The sequence below is a fragment of the Cebus imitator genome, unplaced genomic scaffold, assembly GCF_001604975.1.
Source record: "Cebus imitator isolate Cc_AM_T3 unplaced genomic scaffold, Cebus_imitator-1.0 Scaffold325, whole genome shotgun sequence".
In the NCBI taxonomy this organism is placed as follows: domain Eukaryota; kingdom Metazoa; phylum Chordata; class Mammalia; order Primates; family Cebidae; genus Cebus; species Cebus imitator.
In genome coordinates this window covers 2,442,417-2,467,325 of record NW_016107640.1, presented here as the reverse complement: position 1 = coordinate 2,467,325, position 24,909 = coordinate 2,442,417, and the positions used below count along the sequence as shown (strand labels likewise).

At 42.2% G+C, this 24,909-nt stretch overlaps 1 protein-coding gene across 1 annotated transcript in view; it reads left to right on the top strand.

Moving 5' to 3' along the window:
• The first annotated feature begins 79 nt into the window (after positions 1-79).
• Positions 80-24,909, top strand: part of GLDN (gliomedin) — a 67,729-nt gene continuing 42,899 nt past the window's right edge. The window contains exon 1 of the mRNA XM_017504640.2: positions 80-978. Coding sequence (XP_017360129.1) covers positions 616-978 — 363 coding nt within the window. The 5' untranslated portion in view covers positions 80-615. The remainder of the gene's footprint in view (positions 979-24,909) is intronic.

The window sequence follows — 24,909 nt, the reverse complement described above, 5'->3', positions numbered from 1 at the left end:
TGCGCCTTCCGGTGCCAACTGTCTCCCTGCCCCTATCCATCCCCTTGCTGGGAAAGGTCATCTGGGGTCTTCAGTGGCCCCGTGGAGCCGCATGGCCATAGGCAGGAGTGATGGGCAGCCTGGGGCTGGGCCTAGGACCAGACCTCCCATGGACAGTGGGCACGTGCTTTAGCATCTGGGCATGCTGAGCTTTTTCTCCAAAGAGGGCAGTGTGGGGGCAGAAGCGGGTGGAATCCGGAGACTTCTCGCCATAAGAATTCCTGCTCTCCTCCTCAGTCTGACCCTTACTTTGCCCGTCTGGGCCACGGCAGTGCCCACGGGCAGAGCAGTGGGAACAGGAGGAGAGGGTTTGCTCAGCTGGTGGGACTCTGGAAGCGCAAGCCCTGCCAGCCCCTCCTCCGCGGGCTGTCTCCACTGGCTCTTCTCCCGCTTCTGCCCGCCTGTCCCTCTGGGCTGCTCCGGCGCCACCGCTGCTGTCCCCAACCCGCCTCGTCAGCTGGGCCAAAGAGTGACTTGACTCACGGCGCTGCCACCAGCCCACGGCTTGCCCGAGGCGTATAAAAGCTGCCAGGGTCGAAGGCTGCCAATCCCTGCCCAGCCCGAGGTGCACAGAGCATGGCCCGAGGCGCGGAGCAAGGCCGTGGGGACGCGGGCTGGGGCCTGCGCGGCGCCCTGGCGGCCGTGGCGCTGCTCTCGGCGCTCAACGCTGCGGGCACGGTGTTCGCGCTGTGCCAGTGGCGCGGGCTGAGCGCGGCGCTGCGAGCGCTGGAGGCGCAGCGGGGCGGGGAGCAGCGGGAGGACGGTGCTCTGCGCGCCTTCCTGGCCGAGTTGAGCCGCGCGCAGCGCGGAGCGCCCGCCCCACCCCAAGACCCCGCCAGCTCAGCGCGCAACAAGCGCAGCCACGGCGGGGAGCCCGCACATCATATCCGCGCCGAGAGCCAGGACATGCTGATGATGATGACCTACTCCATGGTGCCGGTAGGCGGGGGCTCGGTTCCCCGTGGCGCCCCAGCCGGGTGGGCGGCTGGGGGTGTGGGGCGAGGACGCCGACGCCCCTTCCTCCCCTGGCCAGGCGGCGAGGTGCTGCCGAGAGGGCCCTGAGCACGAGTAGCTGGGGATGTCACCTTGGCAAGCACCTCAACCCACTAGAGTCTGTTTTCTCATCTGTGAGGTTAGGGAGAGAGTGAAGGAGTGAGTCTCTTCTACCTCTGACAGACATTCTTTGAGTCCGCATGTAAATGAAGGGCGAAGGCAGTGTTTTTAAGAGCCTGTTTCCTTCTCAACTTAGACAAGTTTTCCTCTTCTGGTGTGAACGGAGCCATAGCGGTCTCGGGGCTCCGCCTGTGCCACTGGCCTATGGCTGGGGCCCTCTGAGAGGATGGAGGCGCTTTTCTGAAAGAGCATAGGCTTTTTCAATAAAGGGATTCTTTCCCTGGCATCATCTAGTGGTCTGGCTTTTCACCTGGCATCACCTCATTCCCAGGAGATGGCCAGCCTAATTGTTTCCGTTTAAGTGAAAACAGCCAGCCCTAGTTTTACTGCCCACCTGGGACCTAGATGCTGGGAAAGTTGCCCCTGGATGTAAAGTAGTTCCAAATGGGAGACATCAATATGGTACAATGCCGTGTCAAAGCTGAGATTCTTAACATGGGCCTGCGGATTACTCTCCGCATGGGCTCCAGGAAATCTATGGAACTGCAGAAATTGCCAAGTGTGTGTGCCTGTGACCTCCTGCCCAGGTGGATGACGGTCCGCAGCTTTTCACTAGATCTTCAAGGGGGGCCTCATTGCATGCCTCCCCCAAAAGGTTTAAGAAACACTGCTCTGAAGAAAGCCTTCAAAGCCTTAAAGATTTTTTTCCCAGTGTTAAGTTTCTTTGCTTTTGCTGCTTTTAATTCAGTAAGTATTTAACAAATACTATTAGATCACATTGCAGTTCCCCATCACATTTCATTATCTATTACAATTGCAACAGCCTCATTTCACTTTATAATTAGAAAGGTTTCAGCTATTACCTCCAGTCAAGTGTGAGCCATACTTCAGAATCCTAGGTATTTGAAAATAAATCGACTTAAAGTTTCTGTTATGATAGAAGCTTTTAAATATCTTACATGAGCTGAAATGTTTTTAAAACTACATGAAAGTACTACATACTTCAAATACATCTTTTGAGAGAGATCGAGTTTTCCATTCTTTTTTTTTTTTTTTTTTTAATTCGTGTTATTTGAAAATCTGGACTTAAGCAAATTCCAAAAAAGGACTGCTATAAGATGAGAAAACCTACTTAGGGGAATTCATTCTCGCTTTCTCAGCTCTCTACTCTACATTTTAAGGCTTTTTAAAAATCCTCAGAGAGGGATGCATCTGAGCATCAATGTTTTATACTTCTAATCCTACTTTTAAGGTAGAAGCTTTTGTATCCAAATTGCAACCTATTCTGTCACTAACAAATTAAATGGAGACACTCCACTCTGTGTCAAAGCTAGATTAAGTGACCTGGCAGTGCTACCACCATCTCTGTTACAATCAGAGAGCAGAATTATCATGTTGTTAGTCAGATGGAATGCAACAGTAGATTATCATCGTCTCATCCCCAACTGCAATGGGTATGTTTTGACCTTTTAGAGTCATGAGGGACTGTCCCTGAGGCTAGGAGAAGGCAGTCCCCTGACCCTCATCCCCCTACCTCCTATGACATTGGTGAGTTTGATGCAGATGGTCCAGGCACCACACTTTAAGAAACACTCCTCTAGAACACTGTGTCTTAACACTGTCTTTATTGTGGACACAAATATCTTGGGAATCTTGTTAACATGCAGATTCTGATTCAGAAGGTCTGAGATGGGGCCTAAGATTCTGCATTTCTACCAAGCTCCCACTGCTACCAATGCTCCTGGCCTGAAGACCACATTTTTAGTAGTAAGCTTGCCTACTGGAATTATTTGGGGAGTAAGCTTTCAAACTTACGGATGCCTGAATCCCACCCCCAGAGATTCTGAATTTGTTAGGCCACAGTCTTGGGATGGAGTGCTCACTCACCAGCAGGAAGGACATTGGCATGACTTCCTATGTTAGGCATCACACTCTCACCAGATCTCCATCAAGGCCTTTTCTTCAAGCCAAGGAGCCAATTTTATTACTGAAAAGTTTTAAAATTTCTTACAGCAATATTATTTCCATTCAGCTTCACAGTTTTCCTCATCTTTACTCTGGGCTCTACTCAGAACAATTATTCATATGAGAAAACAACTTTTTATTAAAAAAAAAATCATTGGGAAGCTCTTGTAGAGAAGTTAAGACAATGATCTTGTATATATCGTGGACACAAGTGTACACACTTCTTATGGGTGAAGGCTACACCTTCCCTGGCCCTTTTATACACCACCATATCTTGACTGAGAGTAAGAGCCAAGGTCCTCACCCTGAGATCTTATGTCCTTACAGGTCTAGGAACAAAGAAACAAACTCTCTATGCAGACTAATGTCAACATTTCAAAAAGCCTTCCAGAATGGTTCATTTATCCAAGATGAACCTCAATGTAACTGATACTTTGAGTTTCTGTACTGTTGGCTGAAAATACATCAACTCAGTATGAGAATTCTGTTTAGCTGAGCATATTCTTACCAGAACCTGGTTGGCAGCTGTAAATGACTTTGTTAAAAAGACAAGATAATTATTAAGTACAGTTAATTTGGCACAGCCCAGAAGCACATTAATTTTTTTAAGCCATGTGCATACTCTTGGGAGAAAGTAATAAAAGTGGCCCTGGATGGGACTTGGGAACCACTGAGTTAAACCAGTAATGGGAATAGGGATCTGATGAGCAGGGAGAGAGAGAGAAAATTCAACCCATCTGCTACTGACTCCTGCAGGAGATGCTACTTCTGTTTAGTCTCTTTCTCTGACCTCCTCTGGTATCCTCCTTGTTCTCTTCCCATCAGCTACTCTCTCTCCTTCCTCTCTTCCTATCTCACATTTGCTGATGTTCTGGTAGCCTTATCATCCTGTCTTGTCCAAAATCCAGGGTCAAGCACTCAGAAGGAGTTTCACAAATATTTTCATAAATTAAACAAACATAGAGAAGATGTAATACTCTGAGACTGGTGATTACGTATCCATGATAATTGTTGTCCTTGAGGGACCATATGCATTTCCTCACCCAGGATATTGTTGAAAAGGTCCTTGGCACCTCTCTAACCTGAAAATCAGTCTGGCTATTTTAAAGTAGGAGTTACAATTCAAATGATTTTTTCAAGGAAGGAAAATAAGATTCCATAATTACCAAATGATGAAAAGGCTTTTGACAAAATTAAACATCTATGCTGGATTTTTAAAATACGCAATAAAAAGAACAATGGGGAATACTAGTTCTATGAGATATTAAAATATAATTAAAGTCTGAGTAATTAAAACAGAGTGGGATATGAATAGACAAACCAATGGGACAGAGTGGAAAGTCCAGAAATAGTCTTAAAGACATATGGCAATTTAGTGCATAATAAAGATAGTATCTCACACCAGTGGTGAAGAATGAACTTAATAAATGATTTTGAGACAACAGGAAAGCCCTCTGGGAAAAGATAAAGGTTGGAAAAGAATAGTTTTATTCTCACAATATGTACTTTAACAAGCTCTAAATGGATCAAAGATTTACATTTAAAAAAAAATGAAACTAAAAGAAAATATATTATTTTTAATTTTGGAATTGGACAGATTTACTTTCAAATTATAACTCAAAAGCCATAAACAAACAAACAATAAATAAATTTGACTGTATTTTAAAGGCACATGAAGCAACAACAAAACTTCTGCACAGCAAACAACACAAATTAAAACACCACAAGCAAAAGCAAAAGATAAATAACAAACTAGAGGGCCAGATGCCGTGGCTCATGCCTGCAATCCCAGCACTTTGGGAGGCCAAGGCAGGTGGATCACCTGAGGTCAGGAGTTCAAGACCAGCCTGGCCAATGTGGTGAAACCCTATCCCTACTAAAAATACAAAAATAGCCAGGCATGATGGTGGGTGCCTATAATCCCACTTACTCAGGAGGCTAAGGCAGGAGGACAACTTGAACCCGGGAAGAGGAGGTTGCAGTGAGCTGAGATTGTGCCACTGCATTCCAGCTGGGTGACAGAGCGAGACTCAGTCTCACAAAACAAAACAAAGCAAAACAAACTGAAAAAACCATATCATATCATAGACACATAATCTTTTTTTTTTTTTGAGACAGAGTCTTGCTCTGTCACCCAGGCTGGAGTGCAGTGGTGCAATCTCAGCTCACTGCAACCTCCGCCTCCTGGGTTCAAGCGATTCTTTCCCCTCAGCCTCCTGAGTAGCTGGGACCACAGGCACGTGACACCATGCCCAGCTATTTTTTGTATTTTTAGTAGAGACGGGGTTTCACCATGTTGGCCAGGATGGTCTTGATCTCTTGACCTAGTGATCCGCCTGCCTCAGCCTCCCAAAGTGCTGGGATTACAGGCATAAGCCACTGTGCCCAGCCAGACACATAATCTTTCTAATACATTTAGCATTCCTAAAAGTTGATAAAACAAGAATTTAATAAGAAAATCAATAACAGAAATGAGAATTCAATAGGAAAATGAGATAGCTCTCAGGCAAAGAAATACAAATGTCTCATAAGCACATGGGAAAAGGTCTCTTCATTTAAAAATGTAGATTACAACTACCCCAAAATATAATTTTCACCTAAAACCAGCATATGCAATCTGTGGCCCAGGATGGCTTTGAATGTGGCCCAACTCAAATTCATAAACTTTCTTAAAACATTATGAGATTTTTTTGCAATTTTTTTTTTTTAGCTCATCAGTTTTTGCTAGTATTAGTGTATTTTATATGTGGCCCAAGACAATTCTTCTTCCATTGTGGCCTAGGGGAGCCAAAAGATTGGACACCCCTAACCTAGCAGAATGACAGAACTACAAAATTTTGACAACACACTCTGTTAGGGAAGCTAAAGAGAAACAGACATGCTGTTGCATTGCTATTTGCAGTGCAGAATGGTAGAACCCATACAGAAGGCACTTTGGCAAAATCAGGAAAAAATTACAAATACTCTTTGACCCAGCAATCTCATCATAGATTGTATCACCTATGAGTGACATTTGTACATATTCATCACTGAATATTTGTAAAAGCAAAAGACTATAATTAACCCATGTCCACCAATCCAGTACTAGTTAAGTTAATCTAATACTAAGTAGCTGTAAAACAAGAATGAGGAAATTCTCTATATAATGAGAGTTAGAACAATCCGCAGGATGTATTCTAAGTGAACAAAGCAAGGCAGAGAAAAATATGTATTGTATTACCTTGTGTAAGCAAGAAAAGGAAAACTAATTGAAGACATTAATAAAAGTGCTTACTTTTGGAGGGTGTGATAAGGTAGGAATGAACCCCTTATTGTATAGCTTTCTGTATTATTTTGACTTTTGAACCATGTGACTGTGTTACTCTCTTCTTCATGGGAGTCAAAAGGGCCTTGCACCCCAGGTCATCTGGCAGCTGCTCCTGGGTCGGGGAGCAATAGAGCATGGTAGGGACTGCACCAACCTGAGGTTCATCTGCTATGCCTAAAGGGGAGGCTTCCACTGATAGTGACTGTACAAGAACCTGAGTTTCCTGCTTCCTGTGCCTGATTTTTTTCTTTCCTTTTCATTTTTTGTTGTTGTTGTTTTTTAGAGACAAGGTCTCACTTTGTCCCCCAAGCTGGAGTGGTGCAGTGGAGTGATCATAGCTCACTGCAGCCTTGACTAACTAGGTTCAAATGATCCTCCTGCCTCAGCCTCCTGAGTATCTGGGACTACAAGTATGTGCCACCACTCCTGGCTAATTAAAAAAATTCTTTTCTTTAGTAGAGACGAGATCTCGCTATGTTACCCAGGCTGGTCTTGAACTCCTGGGCTCTAGAAATCCTCCTGCCTCAATCTCCCAAAGTGCCAGAATTACAGGCATGGCTACTGTATCTATCTTGATTTTTTTTTTTAAAGAGAAGTATAAAATCTGGTTTTTTATGTGAAATCTCCTGGCTTCTAAATATTGACAGCAATTCAAAAAAGTTTTGTTTTTTTTTAATTGGCTGACAGAATGTTGGCCAAACAACATTCACATTGTTAGGGGCCATGTTAGGACTTCCTATCATGCATTTGCAGGAGTCTCATCTCAGAATTATGAGTGGTTTTGAACCCAAAGGGCTTTATTTAGCTTGACCACAATTCCCTTATTTACCCATCTGACTCTGAAAGCATAGTAGTTACTGTGTCATTATTATTGTTGCTATTACTGATTGAGGTCAATGTGGTTTTTTGCATTGGGTTTGGCTTTTTTGTTGTTTTTTGCTGTTTTTAAAAAATCAACTCCAACTTCAGTGGATGGAGATTTCCTGTCACTTTCAAAAGCATGTGCTTCCGATTCTGAGAGTAGTCCCCAAGCAGGAGATTCCAGCTGGATTAAGCAGTAACACAGTATTATGGCAAACAGATAGCTTTGCATGATGACTGCTGTAAGCTACACTGATATGGATCTAAAAATTCTATTGTTTATAAAGAAAAAAGTCACAGCTTCTGTTTGCATGGGTGCTGTATTTCCTTAAATTGGCTGTACCAGAGTTTACCTCCCTTTCCCACTTCCTTGGACTGGGTTATTTCCAAATGTTGTAAAAGTTGAAGATGTAGACTGGGGTCAGTAAACTATGGCCTGTTGGCCAAGTCCACCCGGATATTATACTTGTTTTTGTACAGGCCATAAAGAATAGTTTTTACATTTATAAATGGGTGGGGAAAAAGCCAAAGAATCATAATATTACATAACATAAAAACATGACATTGAAATTTCAGTCACCATGAATAAAGTTTTATTGGAATACAATCATACCCATTTGTTTACAAATTGTTTATTGCTGTTTTGGCACTACAACAGCAGAGTTGAGTGGTTGCAGCAGAGACCATGTGGCCCACAAAACTTAAAATGCTTTTTGTCTTGTCCTTTTCAGAAAAAGTTTGCCATACCTCCACTTACATTGCAATTCCCTGGAACAGCGCTAGGGTTGATTCTTAGGAGTGCCCAAGGCACTAAATCAGGGGTTCTCCTGATTCTTTGAAATATGTGGTGGTGGTGAGCAGTGTGGACTTGGAAGTCGGATGGATTCACATCTTGGACCCACAGCTTGATAGCTGGGTGAACTTGGGCAAATCTTTTAACTTTTCCAAGCCTCAGTTGCCTCATCTGTATGACTGAGAAAATAACACCTACCTCATTAGGTTGTTAGGATGTTTAAGGGAGATCATATAGATAAAGTACAGTACCTGGTATAGTTGGGTTCTCAATAAGTGTTTGTTGTTGCTATTATTAAGATTTATCATACTCTTAGTTTATTCAGGCTGCTATAACTAAATACCATAGGCTGGGTAGCTTATAAATGACTGAAATGTATTTCTCACAGCTCTGGCAGCTGAGGAGTCTAAGATGTAGGTGCTAACAGATTGGGCGTCTGATGAGGGTCTGTTTTCTGGTTCATGAATTGTGCCTTCTCACCTTCTTACCTTCTGCCGTGGTAGAAAGGCAAGGCAGCTCTCTGGGTCCTCATTTTTATAAGGTCATTAATCATTTTTATGATTTTATAAAATCATTTTTATGAGGTCATTAATCCTATTTATGTAGGCTTTCTCTTCATGACCTAGTCACCTTCCAGTGACCCCACCTCCTAATACCATCACACTGATGATTAGGTTTCAACATAGGAATTTGGGGGTACACAGATATTCAGACCGTGGCACTCAGTATTGCTTTGCCATTAACCCTTTTTGCCCCATGCTCCTAGTGCCCTGTTTCTGGGTTTACTCTTTATTTCCACTTACTTTAGGGTGCCAACTTGTCTGTTCATCTGTGCTCTTATCAGCAGCTGCTTTGGGATAATATTTGGCCTCTTGAAGCCTGGATTGGCATCATACCAACCAAAGTCATCTTGGCATTGACAACAAAACAGAGTTCCCTTTAATATGGCAACAGGGCTTGTTCAGAGATTCAGGATTTCCCAGCTCCCAACCCTCTAAAAGTGCCTTTGCAAAGATTATAACGGTGTGAAAATTATGACAGTGAAAGAAATCTGACCTAACTGGCTCCATCTTGCTTTGACCTCCAAGCTGCCCTCGTTCCTTCCTCAAAGTAGGCTGAACTAACTTTGGAAGGAATTTAGTTTATAGTTCAACTTTTTAACAAAGATGATAACAGCTCTTCCCCAAAACAAACTCCCTCCAGCCTTGGGAAGCAGACCACCTTTGTAAAACAAAAAATTAGCCTCAAGATTAGAAATTATGACTCAAGAGCCATGCAGCCAGAGGCCACAAGATTTCTAACCTCCCCAGTTGCTCCTATAGATAACATGACTATTGTAAAACCTAAGATTGGCGTTCAAGGCATTTTTCAGACGCTACATCCTGATGGATCAGCTGGACCACCAAGACCAATAAACTGGTTCATCTGGTCTTGTGGCCACCACCTAGGAACAGACTTGGTGTAAGAGGGGAGCTTTGACTCCCTGCGATTTCATCCCTGACCCAACCAATCAGCATTTCCCATTCCCTAGCCTCCTGCCTGCCAAACTGTCTTTTTAAAACCCTAGCCTCTGAATTTTGGGGAGGCTGATTCAAGAAATAATAAAAGTCTGGTCTCCTGTTTAGCCAGCTCTGTACATGTTAAACTCTGTTGCAATTCCCCTGTCTTGATAAATTGGCTCTATCTGCACAGCAGGCAAGATGAACCTGTTGGGTAGTTACACCTCTGCGTGGCCACTGATGATGAGATCTGGCACTCACTGAAAGGCAGTCATCTTCACCACTCTCTGACTGGTTCAGCTATGGTTAACTTCTGTTGATTCCTGTTGGTGGCATTCCTGAAAAAATTTTTGTATGCTTGCATTTGAAAAATTAAGAAAATGTGAGTGGAAGGTAGAGCAAAAACAGATTGAGAAAGGAGAATAATTTTACTTCTTAGGGGTCTTGTATTCTCCAGGATATTGTTGCCAATGTGAGAACAGTCCTTGGATTTGATAAAAACACACTTATGCAATTAAAAAAAAAAAAAAGGACATTCTTTTTTTCTCTCTACATTCCTCAAACTCACCACCACCACTGCCACACAAAAAAGAAATTCTTGGCCAAATCTACTTGACATTCAAGATTAATTTACATGCATTTTATCTACAGACTAAAGGTCATGTTGTTTAAAACAAGCTGAAGATTTTAGGTTGTAATTGAGCTACAAAGGGAGCATTTTGCAGCCCATCAGTAGCTTTTATGTAGATCTTTAACAGCTCTATGCTTTAAATAGGTGTAATTTGCTTCTAATTTATCTAAAGTTGAAGACACAATTTTCTTTTCTGAAAGGTAGCATTAAAACAACAAGGCCCACTAAAGATCATTCAAAATGCAATTTGTGTAGTTTGTTCTGAATGCAGTGGAGTAACCCCTTCACATGCCATTCAGAAAAAGTTTGTGCTTTACAAAGTGCTGGGAAATTTGGAGGCCCTGCCTAGGCTCTATATAAAAACTGTGAAGTACTTTGTAATGGGATGTGAATAACTGTACTCTAAAATGTTGAGCTGGTGATGGCAAAATAATTCCCCAGTTTTTTGGTTACTCAGTGGATGAGTGTTGAAGTCTGGTATCCTTTTTTACTGGAAGGTGGAAAATGCCTACCCCCACCTAGGCCACACTTGGGGACAGTCTCTCAGAGCAGAAAGACCTTTAGAGGAAAAAATGCTTCACAGTGACTGTGTGGAGAGCATGGGGGTAGTGAAGAAGAGAGAAAATAAATCCGCACTAAGGAAACTGAATTCAAAATGGGCAATGGAGAGTTGTAGAGACTGGGGCAGGCAAGGAGGGTGAATCATTCCGAGTACAGGCAATAATTTGAGCCAAAATCTAGGGACCGAAATGAAACTGGTACAAGTCAGGAAGAACAAGAGGTCAGACAAGCCTTCCTGTAATGGCGAGTTTGGGGTGGGGAGAAGGAAACTGAGGTTGGCTGGGTTAGAGAGGGGTTTGAATTTGTACTTTTGAGAAGTTGAGAATGAACCTAATGAGCAGTTGGGAACCATTGTAGACCCTTTACCAGGGAGGAGTCACAAAGACAGTGGTTTTATAGGAGGACAGATCTGTTGGTGCAACGCAGGAAAGACTGGAAATGGGGAAAGGCTGAAGCAAGAAGAAAGAAAGTTATTACATTAATCTAGGCAAGAAACAATTCATGTCTGGCTGAGATAATGGCATCGGAAATGAAGAAGGTGCTGTCCTAGAAATATCAAGAGGGAAGCATGAATTAATCTTGCCAACTAATTGGATATAAGGAAAAGTGCACCAAAAGTGGTCCTGATCTGGACCCCAAGAGAGGGTTCTTGGATGATGCACAAGAAAGAATTTGGGGCGAGTCCACAGATGAAAGCAAGCTTATTAGAGAAGTAAGGAAACAAAAGAATGGCTACTCCAGAGGCAGAGCAGCCCTGGGACTGCTGGTTGGCTATTTTTATGGTTATTTCTTCATTATAGGCTAAATATGGGGTAGATTATTCATGAGTTTTCCGGGAAAAGGGAAAGGGATTTCCTAGAACTGAGGGTTCCTCTTCCTTTTAGACCATATAAGGTAACTTCTAGCCATTGCCATGGCATTTTTAAACTGTCATGGTGCTGATGGGAGTGTCTTTTAGCATGCTAATGCATTATTAATTGATACACAATAAACAGTGAGGACAACCAGATGTCATTTTCATTGCCGCTTTGGTTTTGGTGGGATTTGGCTGGCTTCTTTACTGCATGCTCTGTTGCCAGCAGGGTCTTTGTGACCTGTATCTTGTGCTGACCTCCCATCTCATCCCGTGACTTAGAATACTTAACCTTCTGGGAATGCAGTCCAGCAGGTCTCAGCCTTATTTTACTCAGCCCCTATTCAAGATGGAGTCACTCTGGTTAGAACACCTCTGACAAAAGGAGCTACCTGGTCCAGATCCATTTAACATCAAAGATGGTGTTATGGTCAGAAGTGAGGAAACATGGAAGCAGACTAATTTAGACTTGAGGATGCAGAGTTTGTTTTGGGACTGAATGTGACACTAAAAGAGAGAAGGAAAACAGAGATAAGAAAGAATATTCAGGGAAAGGAGAACATCCTGCTTCCAAGGAGAACTCTATCTTCTCCATGTAAGAGGCCTTTGCAAATCTAAAAAGTATAAGGCAGACCCCAAAATGATCTAATCCTTTATAATGGTAAAGAGCGTGAGCACTGGAATTAGACTGTGAGTTCACTTGTGGCTCCCCTCTCAACCGTGTGACCTTTAGCAGGTCACTCAAGCCCTCTGCATCTCAGTTCCCTCTGCTTTAAAAAGGTGGTGAGAGCCGTATCTAACCTACAAGTTATAAGAACTCAGTTCATTAATCTACGTAAAGTCCTTAATGCAGTGCCTAGAACTCAGTATGTGTTCACTCATTATTATTTTAGTGTTTTTCAAATGCTGCCATTCTGTGCTTCAGGGAATTTGGAAGCTTTATAATAAAAAGAATTTGGAGATAAATCAAAAGAACTTGCCAGAGAAATGGCAGATTCTAGGATGACACTAAAGTTTGGAATCTTGGGTGACTGGGACAACACAAAGACCTATAAAAAAAAATGCTATTTCCCAGATAGGTGTTTTGAAAGTTCGTAGGGACTAAAAGGATAATGTATTTTGATATTAGATTTAGGAAGATTAATTATACTGAGCATAATTTGAAAGCATTTGACTGTAGTCAGTAATAATTTAATTGTACATTTTTAAATAAAAGAGCATAATTGGATTGTTCATAACACAATAAATGCTGAAGTGATGGATACCCTGTTTACTCTGCTTTGATTATTACACAATTGCTCATTATATGCCTGTATCAAAATATCCTATACATCCCATAAATATATATATACCTCACAAAATTTTTTAAAAATATTTTAATTGCAAATCTTTTTAATTCATTTTGTCCAATGTGAATGCATGCATTCACTTTTTTTATTGACTAAATCTGCATGCTGGTTAGACCAATCCTCCCATCCAGCCAGTGTCCTGGTGTTAACATCGTCAACAATTGTTTCATGGGTAAGCATCTCACTATACCCCAAAGGACCTCATTCAAATGTTTCCTTGAATGATCATATAATATCACCCAGGGCAGCATCTGAGTCTCATCTTGAAAGATGCGAGAGGGGAACATGCTTGAGCAGCAGGTGGTTCATTTTAGCTTGAGCATGACAGAGGTAGGTATCCCCTGCATTGAGGGAGAAGGGGGCTGAGCAGGGAGTCAGTCGAGAAAACACTCTTACAGATGCTTTTGCTCTGTACAAAGGATGCCACAGGGCAGGATTTGGAGATAATGGTCGAATTCTTTGTCTATTCCTCCCAACATCAGATGTGTTGGTTAACTATGATTTCTGACTATCAGATGAATGTAAAGAATGCTTACATAAAAATCAGGAAGTATCTGAAGTTGTTTTGTAAGGCAACAATGTGAGTATAAAATATTGCTATTAGTGGTTATTGAAAGATGATTCCAGCAGTACTCCTGCTTAGAAATTCCATTAGAGGCCTGGGGAAGACAAGTGATTCTCAGCTCACTTCAAAACACTCATCCCTTCCCACCCTAACCTCTCTCGCACTTATTTATCTGTATCATACAACTCAAACTTTGTTTTTATACAATTTTGGCCTATAATTTGTCACCTTTATTCACCTTATCTCTTTATATATGTCTCTTGATTTTTTACTATGCCTCTACTTAAGAATTTGATGAAAACCTCTTGACTAATAGACTGATCCATCGCTCGATAAGTGCATATATAAACTTGAGTATCTGCCAGTTTCTGAACCTGATTTCTTGCTATACTAAGAGTTTTGGAGGTGGGTCCTGCAACATTTAAAAAATTCATTCCTAGAAATTCATGCTACTCACCAAATAGATGACTTAGAGAACTGCTCTACTGATCAAAGATTCATCCATGCATTCAATATGTAGCCACTGAGCACCTATTTTATCCAAGGCACTATTGTAGGTACTCAAGAAACAGTGTGAACAAAACATGTAAATCCCTGTTCTTTTGATGTTTATGTTCTGGGGGGAAGGAGATAAAAACCAAAGCAAATAAGTAATGTATTTATCTACAGTGTTAGAAGGTGATAAGTGCTATGAAGAACAATGAAGTGGCCAGGTGTGGTGGTGCACACCTGTAATCCCAGCTACTCAGGAGGCTGAGACAGGAGAATTGCTTGAACCCAGGAAACAGAAGTTCCAGTAAGTCGAGATCACGCCACTGCACTCCAGCCTGGGAAACAGAGCAAGACTCCGTCTCAAAAGAAAAAATAAAAATAAAGCAAGGGGGAGGATTAGGGAGGGGGAACAAGAAGCTGTAATTATAAGTAGTGGGGCTGGGGAAGCCTCACTGGAGAGGTAACATTTGAGTAGAGACTGGAAGGAGGCCAGGGAATGAGCCGTGTAAATATGTGTGGAGAGGGACATTTGGGCAGAGGGAATAGCAAGTGCAAAAGTCCCACAGTGAGAGCTCAGGGAAGGAGACTGGAGCAGAGTGAGTGGGAAGAATAGTAACAAAGGAGGTCAGGGCCGGGCACGGTGGCTCACGCCTGTAATCCCAGCACTTTGGGAGTCTATGGTGGGTGGATCACCCGAGACCAGGAGTTCAAGACTAGACTGGCCAACTTGGAGAAACCCTGTCTCTACTAAAAATACAAAAATTAGCCAGGCATGGTGGTGAGTGCCTGTAATCCCAGCCACTCGGGAGGCTGAAGCAGGAGAATCACTTGAACTGGGGAGGCAGAGGTTGCAGTGAGCCAAGATTGTGCCACTGCACTTCAGCCTGGGCAACAGAGCAAGACTCTGTCTCAAAAAAAANAAAAAAAAAAAAAAAAAAAAAAGAAGGTCAGAAAGGTAATTGGGTGGAGTGGGGAAGAAGGAACAAGAGACCAGTTCATGTAGTCTTGAAGGCTATTATAACGACACTGGCTTTTATGAGGAATCTTTGGAGGGTTTGGGGCAGAAGAGTGACGTGATTTGACCTGAATTCTCAATGAATCACTCTGACTTCTCAATGATGAGAAAAGATTCTGTAGGTGGGCAAATTAGGTAGTGGAAGTAGGGGAGCTATTTATTTAGCCATTGCAATAATTCAGGTGAAAGACGATGGTAGCTTAGACCAAGTGGAAGCAGTGAAGATGATAAGAAATGGACGATGTAGAGATATGTCTGATAGTTGAGCTGATGAAATTTTCTGATAGTTTGAATGTGATGTGAGAGAATAAAAGAGGAATTGAAGGACTTCAAGTTTAGTGGCTGAGCAATAGGAAGGAAAGAATTGCCATTAACTGAGATGGCAAAACTGCAAATGGAACAGGTTTGTGGGGCAAGGTCAAGAGTTCAGTTTTGAATGTTGTTAACATTGAGATGTTCATTAGACGTCCAAGGGAAGATGTCATCAAGAAGTAGCTGTATACTTGGGTCTGGGAGGAGGTCCCAGCTGGAGGCATAGTCAGGAAATTGTGGAGATGCTAAGCATGATATTATTCATTACTTGGACTTAGGGAGGCTCTGTCAAGAGTCTGTCTATTCCTTATGAAACCCAGACTGACTTTTTTAAGTCCTTTATAAACAACCAAATTCAATCAATCAACTGTATTGTGAGCTTTTTGTGCCCACAGATTTTGCCTTATTTTTAAAAGCATAAGGCCCAGCTTATCATGTGTTTCCTGATACAGACATAGGTACTTTTGAATCAGTCAAAAATATCTTGGAAAGAAGTTTAAAGAAGGCTTTTAGCAACCAAGTAAAATGTAAATCAATATAACAAACACTCAGAGCCTGTTATGGGCATGTGGGTGCACACTGTGGGTGCTGAGGAAGAACAAGAAAGGAACCCTTGAGGAATTCACAGGCAAGTGAGTGGGAAAAGAAAAATCCTTAAATGCTTATGACACAAGCAATACCTAACAGGACCCTAAGATGGGTATGAATAAAGTGCAGTGGGCGATCAGGAAGAGTTTCAAATCTTGAAGGATGAGAGAGGGGAATGGCATTCAACAGTAGGTGGTTCATTTCCACTTGAGCATGATACAAGTGGATGCAAAAATGTCTTAAGAGTCTTTATTTTACCTTCGCTTTTGAAAATTATTTGAAGTATATAATTCTAGATAGAAATTGTTCTTCTTTCAGCACTTAAGAAATGTTACTTTACTATCTTCTCACTTGCATTGTTTCCATTGAAGAAGTCTACTGTTATCCTTAGCTGTGTTTCTCTCTGTGGAATGCGCCATTTTTCCTTTGGCTGCCTTTAGAATTTTCTCTTCATCACATGTTTTAAACAGTTTTATTATGATATGCCTTGGTGTCATTTTCTTCATGTTTCTTATCTTTGGGGCTTCTTGAGCCTGTTGAATCTATGGGTGTATAGTTTTTATTAAATTTTGAAGTTTTTATGCCACTGGTATTTCAGAAATGTTTCTGCCCTCCCTGCCAGCACTGGACTCTAGTTACACATGTATTGGGCTCCTTAAGTTGTCCCATAGCTCACTGGTACTCTGCTCATTTTTAAAAAGTGTTTCTTCTCCATTTGTTTCATTTCAGATAGTTTCTACTGCTATGTCTTCAAGTTCACTCACCTTACACATCTGTAATGTCTAATCTGCCCTTGGGCCTGTCCAGTGTACTTATTTGTTTCTTTAGAGAGAGGATCTAGCTCTGTCTCCCAGACTGGAAAGTAGTGTCGTAATCATAGCTCACTGCAGCCTTGAACTCCTGGGCTCAAGTGATCCTCCTGCTTTGGCCTCCCAAAGTGCTGGGATTACAGGTATGAGCCACTGTACCCAGTCTAGTTTACCTTTCATATTAGGCATTGTAGTTTTCATTTTTAGAGCTTTGAGTTGGGTGGTTTTTATATTTTTTATATTTCTGCCTAGCATGTTCAATCTTTCCTCTAGCTTCTCAAACATAAGAATATGGTTAAAATAATTTTTTATTGCTTTTGTCTACTAATTTATGTATTTATTCTTTGTATCATTTCTGAGTGGGTCTCAATTAATTGATCTCTTCTCCCTCATTATTGCTTGTGTTTTCCTGCTTTGTTGAAGACCTGGTAATTTTTATTGGCTGCTAGACATTGTGAATTTTACCTTGTTGGGTGCTATAGCTCAGTGAGGAACCCTTTAATTACCAAGGGAAATAAATAGCCTTGAGTAAGTTTCACATGGCTGACCATCCCAGAAAGTACACATTCCAGCTTCATGCCAAAAAATGTCCTACTGTTTATTTCGCAGTCAAATAAGAACTCAAAGCACAAAAACAACAGAAGATAAATACAAGTTTGAATCTGGTACTTCAACAAATGACTCTAAAACGGAGAATCAGCAGCCTGCAATTAAGCCAGACTGGCTGGGGAAAGTATTAGAGTCTTGGTAGTTTGAAGTTTTTTTAAAAGAGGAGAGTCCAGCTCATGGATGGATTGGACCACTGACACCAAGAAGGGACTGCAGGTGTTTGATTAAACATATTTATGGGTGATTTGAATTTTTTTCACTGTATGAGATTTGTTCATTAATTTTCTTTGCTTATTTTTAATTGGAGTTTTTAATCTTTTTCTTACTAATTTACAAGTGCTCTTTATATAGGAAAGCTATTAGCTTTTAGTGTATCATACACAGTGCCATACTTTTCCTTTAGTAACAATTATAATGTTTATTGGGAATGTGCAACATGCCAGATTTACGATAAGAGCATTAGGTATGTGTTTCAGAAAGGTCTTTATCTTATCCTGATGATAACTGTGTGAGGCAGTTGTTATCATCATTATCATCATTATTCCCATTTTACAGACATGTCATTGAGGCTTGGAGAGGTTGAACATCCTGTGCAGGGTCACACAGCCAGTGAGTGAAGGAGCTGGAATTCAGACAGAGTATGTCTGCCTCCAAAGTCCACGTTATTTACATTACACCTTTGGCCTAGGGTGCTATCTACATTTTAATTTTGTTTATGGGTATTTTGGGAAGGGATTGGACATTTTTCATTTTCATGCAGTCAAATCTATAAACTCTTCTATTCATGGGTTCTTCTTTTGCTTTTATGTGTAAAATGTTCATTCCTACCTTGAGATCTCAAGATCAGATAAATATTCACCTGCATTTTCTCATGATTATATATAATTTCATTTGAGAGCTATTCTGTTACATTTGTATGTGTTTAAAACATAGAGATAAAAAGAGCCTTCCCCCTTTAAGAAACAATTGTCTAGAATAAGATGTAAAGTTGCAGGACTTACAAATAAGCAAATCACTACCAAACAACTTCTTAAAAATAAAGAATAGGCAAGGATGTGAGATTAGTAAGTTGATTTATAGATGCTTCCTTTTTTATGACTGGGAAAGAACTATCTTGGGGTCAGCTGCGGTAGTTAAGCAGTTAGAATGTCAAGTTGTCACTGTGTGTGTGTGTGTGTGTGTGTGTGTGTGTGTGTGTGTGTGTGTGTCTGTTCCTGACCCGGAAGAACAATCCAAGCACAGGCATATTGGGAGAACATGGTCAGAGGCCACCTCTGAGAGTGGCCCAGGATTTTCGGTTCTGGAACTGGGTCAGCCAGTTCATGCAAGAAGGAGGCCTTGCTGCTGGCAGCTACTATCTAACCAGGTAAACGACCGAGGGAAAAGCACAAGGACTTGTCATTACTGAGTGGCTGTTGCTTGAACTGAAGACTGAGCAAGGCTGAAAACCAGGGGCTTGATGGAGACTGTAGGTCTCCAGGTGGGAGAGGGGAAAGGTTTAGGATGGTGGTTATAATGACCAACAACTTACAGTTAGTGGGTTAAGGCACTTATCTGTTTGTGCCTGGCTCATTCTATAAATCTTAGTAAGATTTACTCAGATTACATTTTGAATTCAGTTTTTAAACTGAGCTGGTGATTAGACTTTCATGAGCATCTTTATTAAAGTAGCATGGATTCAACTAAGCGAGGTGGCTCACACCTGTAATCCCAGCACTTTGGGAGGCTGAGGCGGGATTGCTTGAGCCCAGTTGTTTGAGATCAGTCTGGGCAACATAGGCAGACCTCATCTCTACATTAAATCTAAAGCCTAGCCAGCCGTGGTGCCACAGGCCTGTGGTCCTAGCAACTCAGGAGGATTGCTGGAGCCTGGGAGATGGAGGCCGCCCCTGCACTGCAGTCTAGACAACAGAGTAAGACCCTGTCTGAAAAAAAAAAGTATGAATTGAGGATTTTTTTCAGAAAGCAGAATTGATTTACATTGAAATCAAGACCAAATGTTTTTCTATAACAGCACAAACATGCAAAATTCCTCACAGCCACTCCCTGGGTAAATATTGTCACTTTTCCTATTGCATTCTCCATGTCATCAGAGAGGCTGGGAATCTGTCTAGGGTCTTGCTGTGGTCAGTAAGAAGAACCTCCCAGACCATCTACCACCCCTGCTGTCTTATTCAGCCTTCAGATCCCGAAGAAGCACACTTGGGGGAGGAAATGCTTTTTCAGGAATTTCAGCCATGCTCAGATGTTTCCAATATTAATGTCACACGGAGTGCTTCGCCAAAGCCCTGATTTCAACTGAAAGTAATTTTGCCAGAGACATTGGCACACAGGCGTCTGCTGGAACTGCCCCTTCCAACTGCGATTGCTGAGGAATCCTGAGCAGAGCCCCTGCTCCTGTGGTTCCCACAGCCCTTGCGTGTGAGATGCCTGGCCAGGGCTTGTGGGTGGACTGAAGTTCACCCATTTGGTTTGTAAACCAACACTTGGTAATGATTTGTCTAAGATATTATTAGAGAATCGGGACAATGATGGAGGCAGGGTGGGAAGGAGCACTGCTGGAGACTCCACCCAGTCTCCACCAATTCAATTTAGCTCTGCAGACTCTACTCAGCAAAACAAATGACTCGAGAATAAGCCCTACCCCTTGAAATGCAGGCTGGTCTCCATTGCCATCCTAATCCCCTTAGCAAAGCAGGAAGATCTGTTGAATATCATGCCTTCCCCATGGCATTGCATTTTCAGTGATGTCTTAGCCTCCTTTACATGTCAGCACCCCAGTATCAACCTGGCTGCCCAGCCCTGACCAGCCCTGGGCACAGAACCTCACCAACTGCCCTGACTCAAGATAGTGTGAAAGGCTTGTGTACTATTGCCCTACAAACCAGGCCACATCAGTGGTCTCTGGTTTTGCTGTAATGTTGATAGAGATAGGAGGGGTCTAGCCATGTCTCGGGACCCCTGACTAGATGACCCTAGCATCTCCAAAGTCCTGTTTTCTAGGGATTAGTGGAGTGCCTACAAAAATCAAATTATCCTAAACAAGCAGGCACAAACAGAAGCATGTAACCCATGAGAGGTTTTCAGTTCTTGGAAACAAAGTGACTGCCTGTCTGAAAGGAATGTCATTGGTTGGGGAGCACATTCCCCTCCCAGTTGAGCAAGTAATGAATACGGAAGTCTTTTTTGAGTACCTACTTTGTGCTCGGTGCCATTCTAGTGCTGAAAAGGGAATGGATGAGTGAATGTGGCAAACAGAAAAAGGACAAAATAGTTTCTACCATTCAGAGCCTAGTTGAGAAGCCAGCGTAACAGCAAAAAAGTGAGCCAGTGACTGGCCACACTGCTGGGCTCAGAAGGGGGCAGTCAGTAGGAACTGGGCTTTTTGGGGAAGGCTGAGCAAGAGTCTGCTGGACGCTGCAGATTCCTGGCAGGATGAACTGACAGGAACACTTGCCCCCCCCAGGTCGCTAATGTGGGATGGTAAAAGATGCCTGAACAGGCTCACTTGAGCTGTTAAACACCTGCAGCCCAATAGCAGCTGGGGTCTAGGAGTCACACCCCAGAATCCCACTGTTGTGTTTCTAAGAAGCTGCATACGAGGTATCAAAATTAGGTTAAGTTAGGATTTTTAAGAGTTTATTGTACATACAAAGAAAAGTTCATGAACTAAGAGACCTCAAACTGGAAAGTGGCACAAAGTCTCAAATTTATAGCAGTTACAGCTCAGTTTCAAGAGTATAGAGGAGGAAGCATTTTGGCCTGTTTCAGGATTGGATGTCATTTATTCTTTCTTAAGGGATATGTCTATTTAAGCTGATTTGCCTGTAGTCGATTGGTTTAATTTCATTGAATCATGTTGGTAAGATGAAAAGTTTACTGAGCATTTTGTTTATCTTGAGTGTTAATGTTTTGGGGGGCAGGGAATCAGTAAGAGTTAAGTCTTGGTTATGTGGCTATGAGTGACTGGCCTTGGATACTAAACTGTCGCCTCCAGTTTTATTTATTTACATTTAACAAAGGCAAGACCCACATTCCCGTTGGTGTTTGCAGCGTGCCCTCACCATGTCTTGGTCCCTATGCAAACTCCTGCCTTTCCCAGAAATGAGTCCAGGGTGTCTGACCCCAGCTTCAGATCCCATGAAGGCTTCTTCCAACATCTGTGGTCTAACCCTCCAGTGACAAGCAGGTGGACCATCACATTCATAGCCCCATCTCTCCAGCCTAAGTAATCTCAGCCAATGGTAAGGTGAATCAGCTCCTGGAGCTTTTTCTAACAGGACTGTTTGCGTGCACATAATAACAGCAGTTTGCATAATTAAGGAGAGTCATACAGAATATTCAGTTGTCTAAAAGAGATGGAATTTAAGTTACAAAATGGGTCAGACCTGGAAGATGACTTAGCATTTAAACAGTGTTCCAGCTAGCGAACTGCAGCCTGCGCTTGGAGAATTTCAGAGAAACCACAACAGGCCTCACTGCTTTAGCAACACACAAACCAGAGTAGCTGATGATAATAAGCAGGTTTGCTCTCTTACTTCTGATGCATTCATCCTGAGAGTAAAAGGTGAGACAAAGGGAGTTCAGGAGAGCAGCCAGCCAAACACTGTGAGGTTTCAAGTTCCTTTGAGCAGTAGCAACTTACCACGTTTATCTCTATTCATTCTGATGAGAAAGATATGGTTTTGATTTAATAAGCCTTTCACCTACACACAGAAATTGACACATTTTAAATCACACATCTATTCATAAAAGTTTAATATCCTATTTGTATGCAAAGTACACTAAAGCAAAAAAAATCTGTTTGAAGTTGAATTCAGACAATTCCTTTTGCAAAGGCTGAGTAGTATGAAAAAGTAGCAGTGGCTCACATCTATAATCCCAGCACTTTGGAGGCTGACACAGGAGGATTACTTGAGCCAAGGAGTTTGAGACAAGCCTAGATAACACAGAAAGATCCTATCGCTACAAAATAAATAAATTAACCAGGCATGGTGGCAAATGCCTGTAGTCCAAGCTATTTAGGAAGCTGAGGCAGGAGGATCTCTTGAGCCTGGGAAGTTAAATCTGCAGTGAGCCACATTTATGTGACTGCACTCCAGCCTTGGTAACTGAGCGAACCACTGTCTCCAAAAAAAGAAAGAAAGAAAGAAAGAAAAACTAGATGAAGGGGAAATGTCTCAGCTCTGGAAGCCAGCTGGGTAATCCTAAACCCGCTACTCCATAGCTTCTCTGGGCATCCCTCCTCCCCACATCCTCTGAGTATTCTCACCACCTCCTACCCAGCATCCTCTGATGGGAGCAGAGTCTGAAAATCATCTTTCGAGTCCAACCCTCTCATTTTACAGACAAGTCACTAAGGTCAACCCCACCCATTTACTCAGGGCAGCTCCATTTTTATTTGCTTTATATTTTGGGATTTGGTACATATATAAGAAAAAGAAAAGTCTTATAGCTGATGAACAATTTGAAAATCACTAGACTGGACAAGAGTTCTAGTTCATTCTGTTCATTTATCTAGAAACAATAGAGATCAGTCCGAATAATTTTGAGTGATGGGAGTAATTGTGAGAATGTGATATTTGGGTTCACACAGCACTTACATACTTTCTATTCTCTGGATTACTAAAAACACAGCAAAGTAAAAATCACCTATTATTCCAACACACCTTTACAACCATCTAAACTAAAAATTGGAAAAAAATAAAAATAAAAAATCTATCAGGTCCAGTGGCTCACACCAGTAATCCCAGCACTTTGGGAGGCCAAGGTGGGCAGATACCTGAGACCAGGAGTTCAAGCCCAGCCTGGCCAACATGGTGAAATCTTGTTTCTATTAAAAATACAAAAATTAGCGAGGTGTGGTGGTGGGTGCCTGTAGACCTAGCTACTTGGGAGACTGAGGCAGGAGAATCACTTGAACCTGGGAGATGGAGGTTGCAGTGAGTCAAGTTGGTGCCACTGTACTCCAGCATGGGCAACAGAGCGAGACTTTATCTCAAAAAATAAAAATAAAAATAAAAAACTCTCTTCTTATCTCCTAGTCTCAGTCTCTAGGGGGAAGAATATCAGTTGGTTGGGTTCGTGGCCCTCCCAGCTTTTCTGTGTACGTATACAGAAACATCTAGGTAATCTTTTCAACCAAAAAGTTGTGTTGCATTGTGTGGCTTGGGCTGTACTTTGCTTTGTCACTTAACACCATGCCAAGGCTGTCTTTCCAATAGTACATATAGATCTACCTCATCCTTTAAAATTTGTTCAGTAAGACCCTTATTGATGAACCTTTAGGTGTTTTGCATGTTCTGCCACCAATGTTGCATTGAGCATTTTGGTCCAGATATCACTGCATGCTCTTCCAAGTGGGATTACTAATTTGTAGCATTTTCTTTTTAACAGATACTGCCATATTATGTCCCTTCTCTATTTAGTTTGAATTAAAACAAGCTCAAGCCATCTGATGCCAGGTTAGCAAGAAGTCTGTTATTTTTCTCCTGGGGCCTCTTCCTTGGCCGAGATCCCCAAGAGTTGTACTAATCCAATTAGAATAATTCCCTTTTCAGAGAAAACAACTGGGAAATCTGGTCAGGCTACAAGCAGGGCCCATTTGTGCTATCTTTTCCCCTATCACTATTGCGTTAGTCCACTTTCTGTTTATTATAACAGAATACCTGAAACTGGACAATTTGTAAGAAAAGGATGTCTGTTTGTTTGTTTGTTGTTTGTTTTCCTGAGATGGAGTTTCTGTCACTCAAGCTGGAGTGCAATGGCTTGATCTCAGCTCACTGCAAACTCCGCCTCCCTGGTTCAAGTGATTCTCCTGCCTCAGCTTCCCAAGTAGCTGGGATTACAGGAGCAAGGCACCATACCCAGCTAATTTTTTTTTGTATTTTTGAGACAGGGCTTCATCATGTGAACTCCTGACCTCAGGTGACCTGCCCACCTAGGGCTCCTAAAGTGCTGGGACTACAGGGATGAGCCACCGTGCCTGGCCAGGAATCTATTTTTTACAGTGATAGAGGTTGAGAAGTCTAGGGTTGATGGGCTGCATCTGGTGACAGACTTCTTGTTGGTGAGGATTCTCTGAGGAGTCCCAAGTGGGACAGAGCATAACATGGCAGGATTGACGTGTATTCACTCAGGACTCTCTTCCTCTTCATATGAAGCCACCAGTTCCACTACCATGATAACCCATTTATCCATGAATGGATTATTAATCCATTCTTGAGGACAGAGACCTCATGATCCAATAACCTCCTAAAAGGCCCCATTTCTCAATATTGCCACATTCAGGATTAAGTTTCAACATGAGTTTTGGAAAGAACATTCAAACCATAGCAGCTACCATACATTCAATGCTGAGAACTAGTCCCCACACAATGTAATATGTCCCTGTCCATTGCTTCATTGATCTTCCCACCTGGGCGATGAGCCTGATGGGCCCCAGTGTTTCTTCTGGCAGATAATTCTCATTCTTCAGTGATGCTTACAGCCAATGGTGTGTTCGTCTTGAGCTCTTGGAGGTCCTGTTTTTTTTTTTTTTTCCATTTA